This window comes from Danio rerio, chromosome 23, assembly GCF_049306965.1.
Source record: "Danio rerio strain Tuebingen ecotype United States chromosome 23, GRCz12tu, whole genome shotgun sequence".
Taxonomy (NCBI): domain Eukaryota; kingdom Metazoa; phylum Chordata; class Actinopteri; order Cypriniformes; family Danionidae; genus Danio; species Danio rerio.
Window position 1 is genome coordinate 44750001 of NC_133198.1, and position 25000 is coordinate 44775000.

A 25000-nucleotide genomic window follows, 5' to 3' on the forward strand; every position below is an offset into this window, starting at 1 on the left:
AAACCGAAAAAGAGCGCTTTTACCTTCTCCCCCAGCCTCCCGCTGACCTGCAGCAGGTATACACACACGCACACGCAAGTGAAAGCTGCTCTCTCATTGGCTGTAGGCGATGGCTGATGTTATTTTCAGTTAAAACACAATTCACACGGCATGATTTAAATCGCCGACAGCTCCAGATATTCAGCACGCCAAATATCTCACAGGCATCGGCGACTCATCGGCGATTCTCTCAGATCGTGTCTTTGATAGTTCATACTGTGTGATTGTCTCTCACGTGCACGAGCAGCGGTTTGCCTGTGATTTCAGGCATTTGTCGGCGATTTCTCAAAACCTGTCGGCGAGCCAAAATCGGGGCTAAAATCACGCAGTCTGAACTAGGCATAAAGTAAACACCTCACGTCAGCGTGCTCTAATCGTGAACGCGCTCTCACAGAGCAGCATTCCAGCAAATTATTGGTAACGTTACAACTTTTCTTTCCGGAAAATTGCCTGAACGAATTTACCGGTATTTTCAAAAAGACCTGCATACAGAACTTTCAGGAAAAATGTCGGTAATTTTCCAGAAATGTCTGTATGTGTCATCGACTCGGTCCCAGTCATTCCCCTCGCTGGCCAGCAGAGGCCACCATCTCCGGACTTCTAGCATTACATCATCCACTTACACTGATCGCGCACACCTGTTCTCCATTTAGTTAATGACCCACGTACCCTTTATAAGCCGCACTCAAACCTTCATTCAGTGCGAAGTCTTGTTCAGCCCCGGCCAGCATTACTGAGCGTTATATCCTGCCTGATCTCCTGTGAATTACTCCAGCCCGTTTCTGACTCTGCTTTGCCTTCCGCCTGCCCACGACCCAAGCCTGATACACGGACTCTGATACTCGCTGCCTGCCCTTAACTCAAGCCTGATACACGGACTCTGAATCACGCCGCCTGCCTCTAACCCAGGGGTCGGCAACCCAAAATGTTGAAAGAGCCATATTGGACCAAAAAAAACAAAAACAAATATGTCTGGAGCCGCAAAAAATTCAAAGCCTTATATAAGCCTTATAATGATGGCAACACATGCTGTATGTATTTATATTAGCTATATTAGCCTACTATAAAAATGACTTTGTTAGCTACAAATACATACTGAGCCTTCATGATTAAATGTTCATTTCCCTGCAGTGCATCCTGTAGAGAATGACGCGCCACGTGACTACTCTGTTGTACGATGCCGTCTCAAGTTCAACTTAATTACAGTATATTAATGAATTATGTTTAACGTTCAAGTTTAACTTCATTACAATATTAATGAATTATGTTTAATGTTCAAGTTTAACTTCATTACAATATTAATGAATTATGTTTAATGTTCAAGTTTAACTTCATTACAATATTAATGCATTATGTTTAATGTTCAAGTTTAACTTCATTACAATATTAATGAATTATGTTTAATGTTCAAGTTTAACTTCATTACAATATTAATGCATTATGTTTAATGTTCAAGTTTAACTTCATTACAATATTAATGAATTATGTTTAATGTTCAAGTTTAACTTCATTACAATATTAATGCATTATGTTTAATTATCAAGTTTAACTTCATTACAATATTATTGCATTATGTTTTGCTTTGATGAAATTAAAGAAATGCAATAAAGAAATCAGATTTTTTAATGTTTTTATTTTTTATTTTGAGGATTCAATAAAACAACATCAAAATGAACGTGCACAACGTGCCCCTTATCTGGGCAACAAACAGTGCAATAAAACGCAGTCTGCCATTTCCATTTCAAGATCAGCTCGAGTCATTCCTGGGAATGTTCTCAACAAGGAAGGGTCAATCTCCAGGGGTGTGTGTCAAGGAAAGACAGTCTCGTTTTTTACTTTCGCAACTCGCAAAATCTGCTCCCAAATGCAGTTTGCATATCAACGATCGCACCTTGTAAATAATCACCGTTGAGTGAGTGATCGGGATGGGCTTCTTTGAATTCTCTCAGGGAGGAAAAATGAGAAAGCGTGCCCCGCTGTACATCTTTGGCAAAGACAGCTTGCGCTCCATGGTGCATCACACAGCCGCCGGTTTGTTTACAACAGCTACCTGCCTGGCATCCCGCCCTGCGGATAGAAACGTGTGTCGCAGGCTATGACGCAAATCTTCGTTGACAGAAATGTTGAAATTAAATATTCTACACACTTTTACAGCATTGGAAAATGTTAAGATTGTTTGTCCTCCTATAGAAACCATATTAAAACAAAAAATATATTTACCTCCCTCATCGTTTTCCATTTTCAAACATTTTTTGAAAAAGTTCCAGGGAGCCACTAGGGCAGCGCTAAAGAGCCGCATGCGGCTCTAGAGCCGCGGGTTGCCGACCCCTGCTCTAACCCATGCCTGGTAAATCACTCTGTGTCTGTCAGCCGCCAGCCTTAAGACCCTTATTGCTATTGTTGTTGTGTGTTCGCACCTTCGTGCGTATTGAATGTTTGAGTGAAAGTGTGACTAATAAATACTGCATAATGGATCCCTCCGTGTCCGTCTCCCCGTTACAGTATGTCTGAAGCGGCTAATGTTACTATTATTTTCCTGTAGGTTCATTTTCAGTTAAAGTCAGAAATATTTGCCCTCCTGATTTATTAGCCAACCTGAATATTTTTCCCCAATTTGTGCTTACCAGAAAGATGAATTTTTCCAATACATTTATAAACAATAGTTTTAATAACTCATTTCTAATAACTGATTTCTTTTCTTTGCCATGATCACAGTACATAGTATTTAGATATTTTTCAAGATACTAGTATTCAGCTTTTAAAAGCTTAACTAAGTTAATTATGGTAATTAGGCAAGTCATTGTATAACGATGGTTTGTTCTGTTGACAATAGAAAATAAAAATTGCTCCAGGGGGCTAATAACATTGACCTTTTTTAATTTTAACTGCTTTTATTCTAGCCAAAATAAAACAAATACAACTTTCTCCACAAGAAAAAATATTTTAGGAAATACTGTGAAAAATTCCTTGCTTTGTTAAACATCATTTGGGAAAAAAAAACTCACAGGAGGGCGAGTAATTCTGACTCCAACCGTAAATGCAGCCCGACTACTTCAGAGTTAAACTGGTGACAGCACTGAGTTCATGGTATTGATGAGGTCTGACGAACAAAAATACACTCATTCTGATTCACTGATGTAAAACGGATGAGGTATTTCTAGATGTCTGAGTAAATCCAACCAGAGATGTTGTTCATGATCCAGTCACTGAGCAAATCACTGCAAAGGCATCTGAAAATGTCTTTAACACATGCTCCGTCTGCTCCTCTGGACGCTTTTATTCTTAACATGCTGTAAACAAAGAGAGGGGGGAAACACTGCTGTAATGGCAAGACTTGAAAAAGAGTCAGAAATGAAAGCCTGTGCAGTTTCTTCAACTTGATGAAACTTCTGACTGTGTGGAGGTTTTCAAAACAAAGCAGACAGTGTGTATTCCAAGGGAATTGCTGATCGTTTTCTACATGTGATCATCAGTGGAAGAATTCTCTTATTTTTTTCTCCTTCACTTTTATATAGAATAAAAAAAGTCAGTTCCACCACTTTTTATACAGGTGCAGGGCCGGAGCAAGCTGAACTGCCGCTCTAGGCAGAGGACGATCATGCCGCCCTCAACCCCAATGTGAAAACGAAAGTGACCAGTTATGAAAATGAAGTGAGGTGTCGTGGACCTTTATTCTGCCGCCTTATGCGCGGATATAATTGAGGACGCGTGGGTGCTGAGGGAGGGAGGGAGGTGTTGCCGACGTTGCTCTCTCTATTCTGCCGCCCTATGCGCGGAAATAACTGAGGACGCGCAGGTGTCGCGGACCTCTATTCTGCCGCCCTATGTGCGGATATAACTGAGGACGCGCGGGTGCTGAGGGAGGTGTCGCTGACGCTGCCCTCTATTCTGTCGCCTATGCGCGAATATATCTGAGGACGCGGGTGGTGAGGGAGGTGTTGTGGACATAAATGAGGACGCTGGTGGTGAGGGAGGTGTCGTGGACATAACTGAGGACGCCGGTGGTAGGGGGGTGTTGCGGACGCCGCCCTCTCTATACTGCCGCCCTAGGCGGCCGCCTAGGTCGGCTCTATGAACGCGCCGGCCCTGTACAGGTGGCATATTACACTATATATATATATATATATATATATATATATATATATATATATATATATATATTAGTGCTGTCAATCGATTAAAAAAAATTTACTAATTAATCACACTTAAAAAAATTTTTACTCGTGATTAACCGCATTTAAAAGACTCAAACTAGTAATTTTGGCTATTCGAGTGTAAAATTAATGTAAACGCAAGACAAATACGGTTTAAATTCAAAATATAATTCATTGTTAGAATTTTGTTTTTTGCAGCACAAACACTGAGTAGGGTTTTCACCTTGGAGCAAAAAACCATGTGTTATTCTCGTATGCCCAATACGACATCTGGTAAAAACTACTTGATCAAATCGAGTCTTAAAATGTCTTAAAATTCTGTGTGAAATTTCAGGTTGGATTTCATGTAATTTATTGTTTTCTAATGCATCCCATTCCTTTTGCCACTTGTTTAAAATGTTAGCGTTGATAAAAGGTTTCATCTCTGACGGAGGAATTTGGCATTTGTTCACTACTTGCTTCAAAGCATCTTTAGCAGCTGCATCAGCTCGCTCATTGCCTGAAAGTCCGACATGTCCTGGAACCCAGCAAAAACTGATGTGATGAAACTGATTTTGTAGTTGGTGAACTTTAGTTAAAATATTATCAATCAAAGGATGATCGTCACATTTTTAAAGCAATTTTACCAAAATGTTGTTGTTGTTTTTTGGTCACAATTTCTTTTGTCACAAAGTCCAGGGATTGAGTTAAAATTTTAAAAAGTAGCAAAACAGCTTTTTAAAAAGTTTCCAAGGCAGTTCAAAAGTGACTTTGAAATCACCAAAAGTTGCCTGTTTTACAATATAAATATAAAAAAAATGTATCCTCGGGACACAGAAGTGCCTGTCGCTGAAGAAACATCCATCCAAGCCTCTCATCTCACCTTCTCTTATCAAGCCAGCGGTTAGCAGCGCCTCGGGGGATTGTGGGTAGGCCACATCAATTACAGTGTGACTCCAGCCCATCGCTCAACAGGGGCTCATTAATAAGTTCAGCTTGTTTTATTGTGGCTTTCTGGCCTATTAGAGGCTGTGAGAGAGCGATTGGGGCCGACCGCAGCCCATCTGGATTCCCGAGACCCTGACAGATCGTGGCCCGCACTTTTCTCACTCCGTTTTGTCTTTTTTTCCTTCCAGACGTCTCATTGCAGAGCCGCTGGCAGGTTTTGAGGGGGAAACGTAGGGGTAATAATAGGGCGTCTGAGTGAGACCTTGACATTAGAGTCCAAAAAGCGGATCAGGAGCCAAAAACAACCACTCGTTTTTTGTTTTTTTTTGGGAAACATGCTTCTTGATATTTAGGCTGCTGAAGGAACGTGTGTATGTTTGTTTCTATTTGGATGCGGCCGCTAAGAGGAGGGTTGCTAACTGAAGGATTCATATAATGCCATCCTGAAGTCTGCGGGTCTGCTTGTTTTATGACTTTTCCAGCTATTACGGCTGACGCTACTAAGATCCATTTTCAGCTTAAGCAAACACTGATAAAAACGTCTGTTTTTGTGAGAGAATCGGTTTCTGTAGCTGACTACACTGCAAAAAACTTTGGGTTCCATGTAATTCCTTCATGATGTCCTGACACAAATCCATTAAGCTACCCTTATTATTTTTAGCAAATTTAAAGGTGCCGTATGTACGTTGACTCTTCTAAAGCATAGAAATACTATAATATGTTTGCAGATATTTAGGAAGCATGCTAAGTGAACATTCTTGTTTATCTGATTTGAACATGTGCATTACGAGCCAGAACGGCTGTCTTTGTTTTGGTCATTTAACCCGCCCAATGTTAGCTTAGCCTAGCCAAATATATCTCAGAACCCCGCTTGCCCTAATGGAAAACAGCGTATTTCAGTCATTCAGTCAGCAAAGCTCTCAAAGTATGTGTCCTTGACTGAAGTGTTACCTCTGGTGGACAGTAGCAGCCTCCGAAATGAGACACAGATTCAGAGTTCCACACGAGGAAGTTAATAATTAGCAAATAATATAAATATTACAAACGTAAACGTTAGGTGAGCAGTTTACACTGTAACCGCGGGTCCTAACAACACACTACATGACTAGATTCACAGTGATAAGAAATTTATCCTAACTTATGCTTTTTGCACCAGACGAAACAGGATAGAAACTTAAATACAGCCATTAACAAGCACAGAATAGTGCACTTACTGCACTCCAGCTAAATGGTAAGGTTTATAATCTAATTAATACATATCAAAGCTCTTTAACAATATTTATTGTACATGCTGAATCACTGATATGTTGGTGTCGGCAATCTGGCGACCTGCACTTGTGTAAGTTTTAAACCAGCCGTGCAATACCTAGTTTAACCACTGGGTGTCAAACTTACATACTGCACCTTTAGGTGGATTGAGAATAATTAAGTTGTCCAAAAAAAACAAAACAACAACAACAACAACAACTCAAGAGTTGAGTTGATTATGCTCATTTTATAAAACCAGTTTGAACTAACAGCAAAAATGATTTTTGAAGTGTAGGGTGGCTTAAAGTGCGACTTAATGTATAAACAAATCACACAATTATATATATTAATGTATTAATATATTAATGTCTAGATTATATTACGGCCTAAAATAAATAAATATAACTGACAAAATGAGTATGAAAAAAAAGCTAAATATAAAACATTTATTTAATAATTATTAATAAATATTAACTATTTATTAATTATTACATTTTATAAATTAATACTTGTTTCATTATTAAACAAATAATGTATTAAATAATAGTTCAATATAATATTAATCATTGCAATATATATTAGGAAATTATGGTTATGAAAGGTTTGCAAAAGAAAAGTTTAAACAAGATTATTTTATATAAAATGTAGTCATAATATTATTTGGTTGTTTGTAAATAACAATAAAATATAATAATAATAACAACAGTTGCAGTAGAATAAAAAATATAAGAATCCTTGTAATATTTTACTTATAATTTAAGATAAATATAATAATAGTATTAGTATTAAAAAGGTAAACAATATTATTAATACAATTTACATAAAATGAAATATTTCTGCAAATATTTTATTACCATAATTTCTTAATATACATTTTAAACACAATAATTTATGAAATTATATTAAATAATGATAAAAAAAAGTTGTGGTAGAATAAAAAAAGAAATATTAATAATCCTTGTAATATATATTAAAAATATGGTAATAAACATTAAAAAAAATTTAAACATATGGTTAATTAATATAAAATGTAATCATAATATTGTTTGTTTGTTTGTAAATAATAATAAAATACTACTACTACTACTAATAATAATAATAATTATAATAATAATATTAATAATAGAATAAAAATATAATAGCAATTCTTATAATATTTTAAGGAAAATTACCCCAAATTTTAAAACAAAAATAGCAACAGTATCGGTAATAAAAAAGCTAGACAATATTATTAATACATTTTATATAAGAAATTAATCATATGTTTAAACATTTTTTTGCCAATGTTTTATTACCGGAATTTCTTAATATATGTTTTAAACATAATATTTTATTAAATGATATTCAAATATAATAAAAAAATATTTGTAGATCCCTTGCTAGCCCTCTTTGGTGTTTGATTTGACAGTCCGTGACAGCAAGGTTGTTACCTTTACCACAATTTTAGCCCGACGTGCCATACTTTTAAAGTGAAAACACCCCCCATTGCCCCATTCTCTGGCTTAATAGATTCCTTTTATAAGACTTGGGATTCCTTTCTTCCCTAAATCAAAGGTCTGCCTATTACATCTGGTGCTGGCAACCTGTAACATTTACCATTTTATAAAATTTTTTTTTTATTATTATTATTTTTTCCAATCTGTATCCAGTTATTCTGACGTCATGTTCTTATGTATTTAATTTTCCTAATTTGGCATGTATTTATTTATTATAATTATTTTTTTAATGTATTGTTGTTTTGTTGAGTTAATGAATGAGAGGTTAGGGGATGGGATTGACAATATATTACTGTTTACTTCTCACTATTTAATTTGTATTGTTATACAAAAGACCAATAAAAAAGATAATAAATAAAAATAGTTGAAGTAGAATAAATAAATATTATATTAATCCTCATAATATATATTTAACAAATATAGTAATAAACATTTGCAAAAATAAATGTTCAAACAAAAGATTAATTTATACAAAATGTAATCACAATATTGTTTGGTTGTTTGTAAATAATAATAATAATAATAATAATAATAATAATAATATATAATAATATTAGCTGTCGTAAATAAATTATAAAAAATACATAATAATTATAATAATAAAAAATATAAAAAACAATCACAAATTTAAAAATATAGTATTATATAATATATATTTTATATATATTTATCGGTAATAAAAAGCTAAACAATGGTATTTTTACATTTTATATAAAAAATTTATTACATGTTTAAACTAATTTTTTTGCTAATGTTTTATTACGGTAATTTCTTAATGATTGTTTTTAATAGCTATCCAAAAAAAAAAAAAATGTAAGAAAATCATTCTCACTTTAAATAAACATACATAAACACACACATAATTAAATATTAACATTTTATATTATGTAATTCAAAAGCTGGATTGCTAGTCATGACTCAGTGATACAGTGGTTTGCTGTGATTGGCTGCAGCAGCACAAAGCAAAGCTGTGATTGGCTAAAAACACACACATACACAAATTTGTGTCATAAAGCTGCTGTGTGTCATTCTTTAGAATACTACAACAATAAAATATTGCTTTAAATCCAGAGACAACTATAAAGAAACAATCTTTATTTAAGCAAAATCGTTTTATGACACTAAAAGCGTATAAATCCCACACCACAGCTTTAAACAGCATTCAAACCAATCAGTGCTCATTAAAAAAAGTGAAATGTGTTCAGTGAATCAAAGCAAGCGAGGTTAAGCAGAAAAAAAGAGAAAGACGAGCAGAGCAGCAAGGCACATAACTCTTCACATTCAATGATCTCGACTTCCTAACTCTGAAATATTGTCGAATACATCAAGTTTAAATCTCATGCGCAAGTGTCTTTTTTGCGCTCGACTTTCAGTTTATAGCTCCCATGATGCCCGTAAATCCTCATCCGTGACTAGGCTAATGGAAAGGCTAACATATGTATGTAAATGAAGCGTAGCTAAAGGACAATGTGCTCACTGTAAAACACTCGAGATGCACAGAACAGCCCGTTTTTCTCACTGTATGATGAGTGGAACTTGGAGATTCGGTTCCGCCACATAAAAATAAAGGCAAACTCTGGGCTTGACAGAACATTAAGTTGGGAGTTTTCCACAAGGAGTCTCTTAAATGCTATGCTTTTGCTTAAACAACCTCTGGAGTGTGCTTGAAAATGTGGTAAAGTGGAAGTCAAGCAGTCAGTAAAGATTACATTACTTTGGAAATTGATTTCAACTTTAAAAGTAACAAGTGATATGAAATGTCCACTTTTTATTCTATGTTTGACGTAATCTCACCTGAAGCATGAAGGGCTGTATTTTAATGATCTAGGCGCAAAGTCTAAAAGACAGGGCGCAAAAGCATTAAGGTCGTGTCCAAATCCACTTTTGCTATTTTAAGGACGAAAAAACACAATTTGCACCATGGCGCATGGTCTAACAGGGTTGTGCTTATTCTATTTATGAGTTATGGGTGTGGTTTGAGCATAACATGCATTAAACCAATTAAAGTGTCATCTTCCATTACCTTTAAAGGACCACAAACCCCCCCCCCCCTGCCACAGCAAAAGTCAGGAAAGTGGGCAAGTCTAGCTCTGTTTAGGTTGGAGTGATGGGGGAGGAAAAGATGGAAGGTTTTGCATAAAAATGGGAGTTTCTGTTTGGGCATGCGCTGATTTTCACAAAAGGAAAACAAACAGACGCAGGGGGGAAAGACAGTGACTATGTTTACATGCACATCAGTAATCCAATTATTTGCCAAATTATAAATTTGTCGAATTTAACTGGAGTTTGGTACATTCAGGAACATTTCATGCATGTCCCCCGTGACAAACGAGATGTTGAATGCGAGGAACTGCTGGAAGAGTGTTGTTTTAATGGAATGTTTGATACCGAACGGCGAATGGGAGAGAAAAAAACCTCTGCATTTCTCAGCAACTTAGATGCACTCGGTAGGTAGCATCAGAAAGCCGCGTGTGTATAGACTATCCGGTCACAAAATGCGGCGAAAATCCTTCTCGTCGACAATAGTTTGATTGTTTACATGTTTACACACTGAGAGGAGCATTTACAGCGGATCTCTTTTAGCCCTTATATTGTAGTGATATTAAGGTACTGTTAATAAAGTAACTAAATCATTTGACTTAGGTCCGTCTTTAAACACTAAAAGAGTACTGCTGACGATATGAACGAATAAAAAAAAAAAAAACGAGGATGACAAAGGTATGGAGGTTGGACTATTTATACGGATATAAATGTGTCTGATTGGTTAGTGATTGATGATGCGAGATCAGCCGTGGTCAATCATTTTTCATTTATAAAACTTCACGGAGTGTATGAGTGTGTATTTGAAAGTGTATGGATGTTTCCCAGTGCTGGAGTGCAGCTGGAAAGGCATCCGCTGTGTAAAACGCATACTATAGTTGGCAGTTCATTCCGTTGTGGTGACCCCTGATAAATAAGGTACTAAGCCGAAGGAAAATGAATGAATGATGTAAACTGACTGCTTCACTTCCACTTTAAAAGTCATCGTGAATTAAAAAAAATATCCAGGACCATCAAATAATCTTTCATCAACTAATAATCTCAAGCTATTTTACTTTTACTTGCTGCCAATAATCATCAGGTTATTTATCCCCACACTAGTGAACATCCTTTACCAATTCAACCAACTCCCTATGGATAAAAGTCATGGCAGTTGAGTTGCGTGTGCAGTCAGTGAACTCACCTACACAGGTCTTTCCATCTGAGTGAAGAGCAAACTTCATGTGACACGAGCATTTGGGCCCATGATCCGTTTCCTCACAGATGTGCTGACAGCCGCCATTACCATAGTTACAGGTCACTAGACAGCAGAACAACACAACAGATTAGAGATGACCAGAGTCGGACAGAAACCTTTATTTTTTGCTATTTCTGCCTATACCTTTTTTTAAAAAGTCCATTAATCATATCATTCTTCCCATCATTCTTCTATTTAACCATCCATCTATTAATCTACCCAAAGTTCTATCATTCATCTTTCTTTCCAATCTGTTCATCCATTGGTTCATTCATTTACTTATCTATTGTACTATACATCCATCCATCCATCCATCCATCCATCAATCCAATGTTTTGTTCCATCTATCCATCCGTCCATCCATCCATCCATTGTTCCATCTATCCATCATCCATGTATTGTTCCATCTATCCATCCATTGGTCCAATCATCCATCCATCAATTCATTGTTCCATCCATCCATTCATCCATCCATCCATCCATCCATCCATCCTTCCTTCCATCAGTTGTTCCATTTATCCACCCATCCATTGTTCCATACATCCATCTGTCCACCCATCCATGCATGCAATGTTCCATACATTCATCCATTCATTATTCTATCCAACTGTCCCTCCATCCATCCATCTATCCATGCATCCGTCCGTCCGTCCATCCATTTATCCACCTATCCATCCACCCATTGTTCCATCCATCCATCCATCCATCCATCCATCCATCCATCCATCCATCCAAGCATTGTTCGATACATTCATCCATTCATTGTTCTATCCAATTGTCCATCCATCCATTCATTCATCCACCTAACCATCTGTCCATGCATTGTTCCAATCATCCATTCATCCATGCATTGTTCCATCCTTCCATCCATCCTTCAATCCATCCGTCCATGTATGCATTGTTCTATACACTTATCCATTCATTGTTCTATCCAACTGTCCATCTATCCATCTGTCCTTCCATCCATTCATCCACCTATCCATCCACTCATGCATTGTTCCATCTATCCATCTGTCCATCCATCCATCCATCCATCCATCCATTAATTGATCCAATCATCCATCTATGCATCCATTCATGCATTGTTCCATCTATCCATCCATCCATCCATCCACCTATCCATACACCCATGCATTGTTCCATCTATCCATCCATCTGTCCATCCATCCATCCATGCAATGTTCCATCCATCCAACCATCCATACATTGTTCTATCCAACTGTCTATCCATCCATTCATTGTTCTATCTAACTTTCCATCCATCTGTCTGTCTGTCCATTCATTCACATACCATCCACCCACCAATCCATGCATTGTTCTCATCATTCATCCATCTATCCATTCACCCATCGCTCTATCCAACTGTCAATCCATCTATCCATGCATGCTTGTCATCCATCCATCCATCCGTTCATCCATCCATCCGTTCGTCCATCCATCCATTCGTCCATCCATCCATCCATCCATCCATCCATCCATCCATCCATCCATCCATCCATCCATCCATCCATCCATCAATCCATCCATTGTTCTACTCTTATTTCTGTACATCATTCCACTGATTTATCCAAATATCTATTTCTCCACCCATCCATCAATCATTCTGTTCATTTATTGTTCTCTCTCTCCATCAATCTATTTGGTATGAAATCATCTCTCAAATGCTCCCATCTTTCCTCGCCATTGTGGAGAGTGTGTAATTAACATGATTGATTACTCACATTTACAGTCTCGATTGTTCTTGGTGAGCTGAAATCCTGGTCTGCATTCACAGGCGATGGTTCCTTTAGGGGTCTCACGGCAAATATGGGCACAGCCGTGATTTTTATCCATGCAGGTGGCCACATCCTTAGTCCCATTGAAACGTACTGCGATACACAAACAGAGAGGAGACAGAAATGATGATTACTTTACAAAAGAGAGGTATGTCTCGAGTTGTTTTCAATGCATTTCAGACACTCAATTTTCTATCTTACTAGTTTTGTCACATTGATAAGATTCTCAAAAATCTCACTGGATCATTATCTAGGCCCACTTACATTGCTGTTTGAACTTTGAGATTAGAAGACATTTTCAGATGTTTATTGTTTTATTAAAGGTAATCTATATTGACAATGGTGCTCAGTCAGTAAAAATCAATACAGATTTTGTCACTCAGCCCTAACCATTAGTCCTGTTTTGAATCTGCCACTATGCTGACACACAGGCATTTGTAGCTCTGCCTTCTTTTGCAAATGCACCACCCGCGTCCTCAGATATATTTGCGCATAGGCGACAGAATAGAGAGGGCAGCGACTCCTTCATCAGCACCCATGTATCCTCAGATAAATCCGCGCGTAGGGCGGCAGATTAGAGGTCCGCGACACCCGCGCGTCCTCAGTTATTTTGCGCATAGGGGCGGCAGAATAGAGAGGGCAGCATCGGCGACACCTCCCTCCCTCTCTCAGCACCCGCGCGTCCTCAGTTATATCCGTGCATAGGGTGGCAGAATAGAGGTCCGCGACACCTCACTTCATTTTCATAACCGGTCACTTTTGTTTTCACATTGGGGTTGAGGGCGGCGTGATCGTCCTTTGCCTAGAGCGGCAGGTCAGCTTGCTCCGGCCCTGAACACAATCTAAGTTGAATGTAAAGCAAGTCACCAAAACGCCACAAGTTGGCTCAAAGCCTAAAAGGGGCAGTTTCAAATAGTTATAAATAATGTTTTAAGGGTATTTTGAGCTGAAACATCACATACACACTCAGACACTTATTTTGCATCTTATAAAAAGGGGCATAACAGGTCCCCTCTAATGTTTTTTCAAACTCTCAATGCTGCATTTATTGACGCAGTAAAACAAGAATAAAATGTATTACTATTTCAAATAACTGCTCTTTGCATGTTATAAAATGTAACTCATTTATCTGATTCAAAGCTAAATTTTAAGCATCATTGGTCCAGTCCTGTCACATGATCCTTCAGAAATAACTTATTCTGCGCAAGATACATTTATCACTATTTTCAATGCTGAATTTTTCATATTTCATCAGCTTCTGCTTGATAGGAAAGGTTTCCGTCATTCAGAATGCTCCAAACTTTGGGAAATGCTGCTTTTCTTTGACTGACCCCAGATCAGAATCATGTTCGGCGGTGTTTGAACAGTAAGAGGAGAATGAAAGCACCCCGCTGACTTCAGACCCCAGGACGCATCTGTGTCAACAGACCTGCGGCACCCTGGGAAAGATCCATGGAGAGCTGAAGGCAACGTCTATAGTCAAGGTTATATGAGAAAACAGCTTATATCACATGTATCTGACAGGGGTCAGTTACATATGCAGAAGAAAAAAACCTTGAGAAAAACCTTAAGCATGAAACCTAAGAGTAAAAACATAGTTGATAAAACTGTGGATCCGGCTCATTAAAGCAATGAAAATATTATTAGATTATATGACAATATTATTGGATGCTACTTATTGTGATGCTACTATTCTGTACTACTGCTACTAAATTGTACTATGAATACTATTTTGTAAATTGTGTGGCTAAAATGTTTTATGCAATGACATAGAAGTATAGTATAATGATTCATTATGATACATTAATATGACTTGACCTCACGTAAGCAGTAAACTCAAAAACCATAATAGGAAGAACTATAAAAGCTGAAATAAAGCTGAAATTAAAAACACATACGGTAGATTAAAACTCTATGATGTATTTTGTTTCAATTAAAGCAACCTTTACAAGACAGTTAGAAAATTCTTACTAATTAAAATAAATAATAATGTTAAAACAACAAGTTGTCTGAAAATACGAACAATTATAAACACAGATATTTAATATAATATAATATAATATAATATAATATAATATAATATAAAATAATATAATATAATATAATATAATATAATATAATATAATATAATACAATACAATACAATATAATATAATATAATATAATATAATATAATATAATATATAATATAATATAGCATAATATAATGCAATATAATATAATATAATATAATATAATATAATATAATATAATATAATATAATATAATATAATACAATACACTTTAAAATAAGGTAGTTTTGGTGATTGTTAATTTATACATTTATTAACATCAATAAACAAACAATACAGTTATTACAGTATTATTAATTTTTGTTAAGACTAGTTAATGAAAAAGTTTATTGTAAAGTGTGACGTAAAATAAAAATTATATATATATATATATATATATATATATATATATATATATATATATATATATATATATATATATATATATCTATCTTGAATAAATGTTGGTATTTTCCATTTTTTTATTTATTTATTAATTCTTTTGTAAAATTGATGTTCTTTATTAACATTTCTATTAATTTAATTCATTTTTTTTTATTTAATTAATTTAGTTAGTATTTTCTTAAATTAAGTAAGTACTAAAGATATTTTTAGTAATATTCATGTATAAAATAAAACAAAACAAAACCAAAATAAAACAAATTAAAGTCAATAAATTATATATATATATATATATATATATATATATATATATATATATATATATATATATATATATATATATGAAATTTATTGACTTTAATTTGTTTTATTTTGGTTTTGTTTTCAGCACAGTAAAGAACCGCACACACACAAACACACACACACATCACAAAACGTTTTTTTTTTTTTCATTTGCCATGCATTATTACATTTTATAACACTCTCACCAGTCCTCACTCCTTATTTATAAAATTAAATATTATTATTATTATATATTTTTGAATAAATGTTCATATGTTCATATTTCTTTTATTTATTAATGTATTTGAAAATTTGATGTTGTTTATTAACATTTCTTTTTATTTAAATTAGTAAGTATTTTCTTGAAGTATTGAAGATATTTATAGTCATTTGTATGTTTAAAATAAAATAAAACAAAAACAAAAATAAATAAAACAAAGCAAAAATAAATCAAAACAAAAGCATAATAAAATAACAAAATAAAATGAATAATTTAATTAAAACAAAATAAAACAATAAAATAAAATAAAATAAAAACAAAACAATATACAACAAAAACAATATAAAATAAAAAATAAATTTAAATTAATTTAAAAAACAATGTAACAGAAAAGAGAAAAAAATAGATAAATAAAATAAATAAAACAAAAAAATAAAATAAAATAAAACAAATAAAAAATAAAATGACTTAAATAAATAAATAAAACAAAAATAAAAATTAAATAAATTAAACAAAACCAAATAAAGCAAAACAAAACAAAAAAATTTACAAAAACAAAATAAAACAAAAAAATAATTAATTATTTAAATCAATAAAAAAACACAAAACAAAATAAAAAACAAAACAAAACAAAAAACTAAGTTGAAATAAATAAAATTAAACTGAATAACACTGGTCCAATTATAATTTAAATTGCTATGGTTATATTTTTGTCTTTAAATGCCATTTAGTTGGAAAGTAAAAGTGATGGCACTACACCATATAACCGTATTCTGTACACAAAATAACACATTCAAGCAGCATAAATAAGAACCACAAAGTGGCATGTTATTCCCAACACGGCTAATGAATGGACATTAAACATTTAACATATCTGCCAAATGCTTATTCAGGCAACTGCTAAGGGTAACTAGCATACTGTTCTTAACATCTCTTAACAGGTTTGGTCAGTCAAAAAGCTGCTAATAAAACTGAGCAGTTCAGGCCTCAAATAACAACACTCAGAGAGCAGAAATACAAACGTAAAAACCCTGAGGCCAGTATTTTAGCAGATCCTGTGAGCTTTACAGGAAACCTTTCCCCTCCACACATGAAAACCGCTGACAAATGTGGACAGAGGGGCGACAGGACTCAACGTTTTGGTTTCAATTAGTAATTCACAACCTTTCACATCTGCCCGCATCACTTTGATTAATTAGAACCTTTGTTTTTCCCATTTCTGCTGCCAGAAAACAAAATCAGACCATTTTTTATTCCCCGAGCTCTTGGGAACCGATGTCTGAAGAACTTTCCAATTTCTCTAATTCATGCTCTGGGTCTAAAAATCAACTCTCACAGCCGTGAATGATAATGTTTCAGCAAGCATTTCAAATGCCATCGCCCTGCTGAGATGACTAACTTTAAGAATAAACGGCTCTGCTTTTTTGCATATTTGCACGATTTTGCAGAAAAAAAAAACAGATGGAAAAATTTCAACCACAGAGTTCAAATGACGTCATAAATGTTCACACCAATGCACTAAAATTAATAGTTTCAGCTTTAAAGTAACACTCCACTTTTTTCAAATTGGAAATAGGATCATTTTTCAGCTCTTCTAGAGTTAAACAGCTGCTTTTTACTGTTTTTGAATCTATTCAGGTTTATTTCTATTGTGCTTTTACAATGTACGTCAGGGGTGTCAAACTCAATTCCTGGAGGGCCGAAGCCCTTCACAGTTTAGTTCCAACCCTGCTCCAACACACTTACCTGTAGGTTTCAAACAAGCCTGAAGGACTCGATTAGTTTGATCAGGTGTGTTTAATTAGGGTTGGAACTAAACTGTGCAGAGCTGCGGTCCTTTTGGAACTGAGTTTGACACCTGTGGTTTAAGGAAACCGATTGCAACAAATTTAATTTCAAAAACTAATCCAGTTGAGTACTGTGAACTTAATCCATTTGAGTAAAAGAAGCAATGTGAGCACAGTAAAACCCAAGAAATAAAGAGAACTCAAACTAACTGAGTACTGTAAAACCCAGTAAGTTAAGGCAGGGGTTCCCAAACTTTTTAGCACGCGACCCCTAAAATAACAATGCCAGTGACTAGCGACCCCCAATATCCTCTGAGGTGGTTATAAATACAGAAACCTTGCATGCAATGGCGCACACACACACCAAACCCAAGTCTATTATTCGTTTAATTTTTTTTTATGTATGTCAGTGCTGTAAATGGGCCAGAAAGTTTAACCTGGTTTTATAAAATCAATCTGCTGCATCTGACGCTATTGCTGTCTTTAATATAATGTATTTACCCCAGGGGTCACAATCCAATAGAACAAGTAAATAAGCTACTATAGTAACTATAAACGACTGTTTTTTTTTTTCTCTTCAGATTTTTATGGATAAAATATGGTAATTCTTATGGCCTAATAATAATAAGTAGATTTTTGGAAATCACCAGGCGACCCCCCTTCATTGTTCCGCAACCCCTCAAGGGGTCCCGACCCCCACTTTGAGAACCACTGAGTTAAGGCAACTGAAACCGTTCGAGGAAGCCGATTGCTACAAACTAGGGCTGGGCGAAAACTCGATATGGATAATTATCTTCTGCGCCATGGAATCACTGTGATTCATTCAGCAACTGCTTGATATGTGAAGATAATTCAGTAAAAAGAATGCTAGAACCGTATGAGCACCGGCAAGAGCTTTCATTTGAGCTATAACTTGTACATGTGTCATATTAAAATTATGAAAATGAACCAATGTAAAATACCCAGCTCAGGTATCCCAAATACTGTGTATTTAAGTGTAAATAACTTTTAAGTGATGCATATGTGCATAAAATATAGATTCTACACTTTCAAACGAAACCACTTACGGAAGTCTGGTGCAATGCTGGCCCATTAAATCTTCAGCGGAGTTTAACTGGTTATTTTATTTATATTGTCAGACAGCTAAAACATCTCACAAAATGTGTTAAATCAGCTGCACAAAGAGATTGGTATGCTGAAAATCCTATAAAAATGATAGCTATCAAAATGTTACATTTATCAAGATGATTATCGATATCGACTGATATGAAAAAAGATTATCGTGATTACCGTGATATTTTTTTTTTTGCCACATCGCCCAGTTCTACTACAAATCCCATCCAATCAACTCACAGTAGAAAAACAACCCACTGTTTTCTCATTTAATATTCCGTTTCTCTAGGAACTGCATTAAAATACGAAAAAAAGTCACATTTACAAGTTCATGCAGACTATAATGAGCACTATAGAGAACATGTGCACCTCAAAAATGAGATGTAAATCACGCAAGTTTAAAAACAGTGCCGAGGGAGTCTCAAAACAATCACCACAGGTCTAATACAGGTCTCTCCTCTGAACTACAGACTCATTCATCAAATTCGGGTCAGGATCCGGGTAAGACCCGACCCGAGGGCTCTCAAAAGAGCCGTAAAAATGCTCAAGCGCTGATACAATGAGTCTTTTTTTTTTCCAGGCCGAGGTGTAGCCCACCCTCCGAGGTCGCCTGTAACTCCCTGCCGAATTCCTGCCGTTTTTATCATTACGAGAGTTATTCTAAACTCCCCCGAGACTCCCGGCTTAAGAAAAATGGAGCTGAATCATCGGAAATAGAAAGACGTTCACACAAGCGTTCGGAAAAATGATGGGAAAGCCATTTAAGGGGAACAAAAAGTGGTCCGATTAGGGTCTGCAGCCTGTTAAAACAAATACAAGGCTGTTAAAGATGTCTATACGTGAACGGGAGAAATATGATGAGACTGTGTGTGATGGCAAGAGATGTGAAATTATCCAAACAGACAAATTTGGGTTTTAATTACGCAAAATTATCCAAATTATCCAAAAATAAATATATAAATAAAAGAATTCAATTAACTAGATCAAGCAATGCACTCAAACTAATTATAGATCATCAAAGAGTTTAAAGTGTTGCATTACCGATCAAGATTACGGTAATTACAAGACAATTCCACATAGTCTTGAAGAACAATGAAAGAGTGGTGGGTAATGAAATGGTACATCAAATCTGTAGCAAAATCACTGCCATTTTAAGCATGACAGCAGTTAAAAGGAATTACACTGAGCTCCACACAAAGTAAATGAGCGCAAAAGGTTTTTACTACAATATAAAAGAGATTTTTTTTCTCTAAGTTATAAATAACTCCAAGTTTTTTCACTAAAAAACAACTTCAGCCTTTCTACTTTCCGTTTAATTAAAGGTGTTACTTATTTCTGTGCAATTATTTGTGGATTTTCACAGTGGATTTTGTAAAGCCAATTCATCTTAATTTTTCGACAGTAAGATTGGACATTCAAACTGGTACTCTCAGCTTTTGGGCTGTTTATTCATTAATTCATTAATTTTCCTTCACTTAGTGCCTTATTTATCAGGAGAATGGACCGCCAACTATTCCAGCATATGTTTTATGCAGTTAATTCCCTTCCTGCCACAACCTAGTAGTGGAAAACACCCATATACTCTCACATTCACACATGCATACACTATGGCCATTCATTTCTTCATTTTCTTGTCGGCTTAGTCCCTTTATTAATCCGTGGTCGCCACAGCGGAATGAACCGCCAACTTATCCATCAAGATTTTCCAGCCGCAACCCATCTCTGGGAAACATCCACACACATTCACACACACACACACACACTACAGACAATTTAGCCTACCCAATTCACCTGTTCCACAAATGTCTTTGGACTGTGGGGGAAACCGGAGCACCCGAAGGAAACCCACGCAAGCGCAGGGAGAACATGCAAACTCCACACAGAAACACCAACTGAGCCGAGGCTCGAACCAGCGACCTTCTTGCTGTATTTAGTTAATCTAATTCACCTATAGCGCATGTCTTTGGACTGCGGGGAGCACTTGGAGGAAGCCCATACAAACACGGGGAGAACATGTTAACTCCACACCGTGCTGCCCAAAATAAGTTGTTGTACAAAAAAAATTAAATAAATAAGATTGTCATCACTACTGCCCAATAACTGAAAATAAATTAAATCACCAATAATTGAATGGTTTAGGGTAAAACATTTAATCAGGCCCGACAACAAGTTGTGTTAATGAAGTTCAAGTGGCCCATCGCGCTCGCTTTAAATATAAGGTCTGTGACAATTACAATTTTAAAATATATTAACATTATTTATATATATTTAAAATATTTTATATTATATTAAAATTATAAAAAATATATATTGTTTGGGAGCACATACTCATGTGAACAAATGTGCTCTATAATGAAGCAGACCGACAGACCGACAAACAGACAAACAAACAAACAAACAAACATACAAACATACAAACAAAAAAATTAATAAATAAATAAAAAAACTTGGAATTCTGAAAAAAAAAAACTTAATTATTAGATGTTATCTTTTAACTGTGAGTTTGGATAAAGTCAACACTCGAACTCAAAATGGCAATAAAAAATGTACAAGGCATACAATCAAAGAAAATATGTCTGTAAACTAAACTATTATAAAATGAGCTAGAACAACATAATTCTTAAAGGTGCAGTAGGTGATCTGCCAAAATGCTAACCGCTTAGCATATTATCTTTGGACGGCGGGGAGGGACTGTGATTCAAAGCCACACCCCCTGAAATCACGAGCGCATTTCACAACAGCCGACAGACAACCCACTAGTTCATGTCATTCGCCAGTTAGTTAGTGCCAGCGCCGTGCTGGAATTACATGAAATACTTTGCCACACTTACATGCTATTTCAGAGCGAATATTCAGAGTAGCATGGTAAACAGCATAGGAAGGCTATCATTGTTCAAAAATGACCCAATGTGAATATAAAAGCAACTTCAGCTCAGTAAAGCAGGCTAGGCGGAATATTGCTATTTACTGGTGTTTTGTTGTTAAACTAAATATAAATCTACAGTATAGATGCTGTCAATGAACCATATGAAACTGAAAATAATCACATCAATCTTTCATCGGGAGATTTCAGTGGCTGAACAACACGTCTGTGCATAGAAGTCATTCATAACAGAACACAATCTAACATAAAACAGTTTCAAAACAGAACATGACCTGTCTAACAGTGATACTTCAGCCATGGTGTCGTCCTTCCTCCAGCGTGCTAAAGTAACTCCAATATTGATTCAGGTTTTTAAAAGTTTCAATTCAGCTTTTGATTTCTCCCGGTCCATCTCGTGACCGCGTGGCCGCTTTAAGGGCGAATTATACCCGTGCCTGGCTTTACAGTAATCGGCCCGAGCTCGGCTGTCCTTCGGTGCCTCCGACTCGGCATCTGCGAGCGGCCCGCAGCTCGCTCGGAGCGCATGCGTTTGTGATGCAGACGGGCACGCGCTAATGGCGGATCTGCGTGAACACATGCGCAGAAGTCGGAATCTACATTTGCTGACAGACAGTCTGACCTGCTTATCGGAATTAAGGGAGATGACGGTCCGACTCTATTTAATTGGATGAACATTTTTTAGTTTTATGCTTTACCCAGAATATAAAAATACATATAAACACATTTAGATAATTTACTGTAATCATTACTATTGGACTGTGAAGAGACTTTCAACCAGCACAACAAAAAATGCTTCTGAAGACAATCACCTACTGTACCTTTAAGGTTATTGCACAATGAATCCAAAACTTTCGTCAGTCAGTTTCTCACGTAGAAAATTAACTGCAATCTCACGTTAAGCGAATCGTATTGACATACTGCCTCTGAAACACCTTCGTCTGTCATGAAAAAAACTGATTCGTTCAGATTGTTGCATCCAAAAAAAGGTGTTTTGACAGTTCAGAGCCACCGTACAAGTGAACGGCAAAATGCCGTCACTTTAAGTCACATATAACTTTATGGCAAACCTCATGGTCCACTTCAGTCCATTGCTCCGATACATCATTGTGGACACCATCTATTATAATGTCTGTGCACAGGTCTCTCTCATGGCTTGTTCTACTGAGTGGTACAGTACGGTTCGGTACGCTTTTATGACCGTTTCTACTGTCAAAGGGTGCCAAAAAGCAAACCGTATTGTAACTTTTGGGTCACCCTTGGCAAAGAATACCTAGCATGAAAAAAGAATAGCCAAAGATGGAGCAAGATGCGCATCTGAACGCTATTGGTTTAAAGAGATACGTCAATCGCAGAAGCAGGAGAATGAAAACAAAGGAAGCACCATTTCTGAATACACAGCCGAGGCATTACACCATTATAATATATACATATAATAACAAGCCATGGTCAACCTGAGCTCAAACAATCCTTGTCGCCGTCTTGATGAACAGCCACAAAGCCAAGAAGAACAAAATCTGCTGTGTCCTGTTGTTGTTTTATGAGCCTGATTAAAATCCCAAGTGGTTTCACTTTCTCCAGAGAGTTCATCGCGAGTCTCTATTTAAAATAACAAACATCCTGAACTCATATTATTAAGGTGCGCGTGATTATTAAAGCGCTCTGAAATCAGATCCTTTCAGAAAGGGACAAACGCAAGAATGAGGTGCGGAAAAACAAAGGTAAAGCCGGAAAAAACATCAGCAAATGATGCTTTCTGCAATATAAAACATTTAGTGTGCAATAGCGGTCTAACGATATTACAAACCGAACAAAAATATCGCGATACACCAACCACAATACGTATTGCGAAACTCTCGTGGCGTACCGCAGTACTATCACACCCCCTGCTGGCCATTGTTGAGGTTGACGTCAAAACCGTGAACCAAACCGAACCATGCTTTTGATGTATCGTTACACCCAGGGCCGGATTAACCCATGCGCACTAGGGGCCCCTGCGAGGGGGGAGGAAAAAAAGACAATTTCGGAGTGACTTTTTAGGCTTATTGCAAATAGCGCATCTAGCTGGAATAAGCTATTCAGGGTTTACGCCCAGCGATGCCTGATTGATAGAGCCAAGATAAGTAAAGAGCTGTTTAACATTAAAGCCGCAGTGGCGCAACTTGTAAGGCGCACAGTATCATCTTTTGACGCGATTGATCATCAACTCGGTTCGAATCCACCATCAGCTGAACTCGTGCTACTTTTTTTTCTCTCCATTACATATCAGATTGGAAATATATTTATTTTTAACAGGAAGGAAACATTTTTTTTTTAAATAAAGCAAAAGTGATATAAAGTCACAAGTGTCTCGTGGGTATTTAATAATGTTTAGCCTTAATAAAGGTGCCTCCCTCTCTGTAAAAACTATATCGCTCAGACAACTGTATTTCCTCTGAGCAAAAAAATCGCATATTAATATTATTATTATATTTAAATTGCCTTTCTTTCTTTAACTAAACAGAATGCTGTAATTGGTCAAGCGCGGAAACGTCAGTTTTGTAATAACCCGCACTAAACTGAGCGGACTGTAGTGTAACGTTATATCTGTCATAGATCAAAAATGAGTGGACAAGTGGATTTAGCAAACGCGAGAGAAAGAGGAGAGGAGGCATCTTTATTGAGGCATTTTCCATACACACCATCTTTAAACAGACCCGTGATCAGGAGAATGAGGGTACAGAAGAAGACGTTATGGTAACTTTAAATGATGAGTAGCTAGCATTAACCAGGCGGAGGAGGCTAACGGCAGCGCAGCGCGGACTGGATTCATCGTGTGAGAGACAGACTGAGAGAGAGAGAGAGAGAGAGAGAGAGAAAGGCCCAGAAGAGGAGATACATGAGAGAAGAGGTATAGTGTGTGCGATTTCGGATACTTTTAGGTTTATAATCAAGTCTTCATCACGAGAAGAGTAGAGAAAATACAGGGAGAGGAGGAGAGAGACAGTAAATCAGTGTTTACATATCATGAAAGACTCAGATTCATAGAACTGGATTGGAGAAGCATTGTGCGTTACATGCCATGGCAATAATATGCTTTATAAGTTTGTAAAAGCAAAACATTAAAATACCCTTAAAAATAAATAAATAAATAAATATATATATATATATATATATATATATATATATATATATATATATATATATATATATATATATATATTCAATGCTTTGAAAAATAAATTAAATCTTTGTAGACTATAAATACATATGTACTTTATATCATTTATTTAAATATGTGGGCAACAAATTATAGATTCATTTTATTTAAAAATGATTATATTATTCTTATTTTTTAAATGTAACTAT

The 25000-nt window shown here is 35.9% G+C and overlaps 1 protein-coding gene across 4 annotated transcripts in view; it reads right to left on the reverse strand.

Annotated features, from left to right (window-relative positions):
• The window catches only part of scube3 (signal peptide, CUB domain, EGF-like 3), a 315447-nt gene that overhangs the window by 105720 nt on the left and 184727 nt on the right, over positions 1 to 25000 (reverse strand). For all 4 annotated transcript variants that reach the window (XM_073937886.1, XM_073937885.1, XM_021469709.3 and 1 more), the window contains 2 exon segments: positions 12863 to 13009; positions 11088 to 11204 (listed from right to left, as the gene is read on the reverse strand). In XM_073937886.1, coding sequence (XP_073793987.1) covers positions 11088 to 11204; positions 12863 to 13009 — 264 coding nt within the window.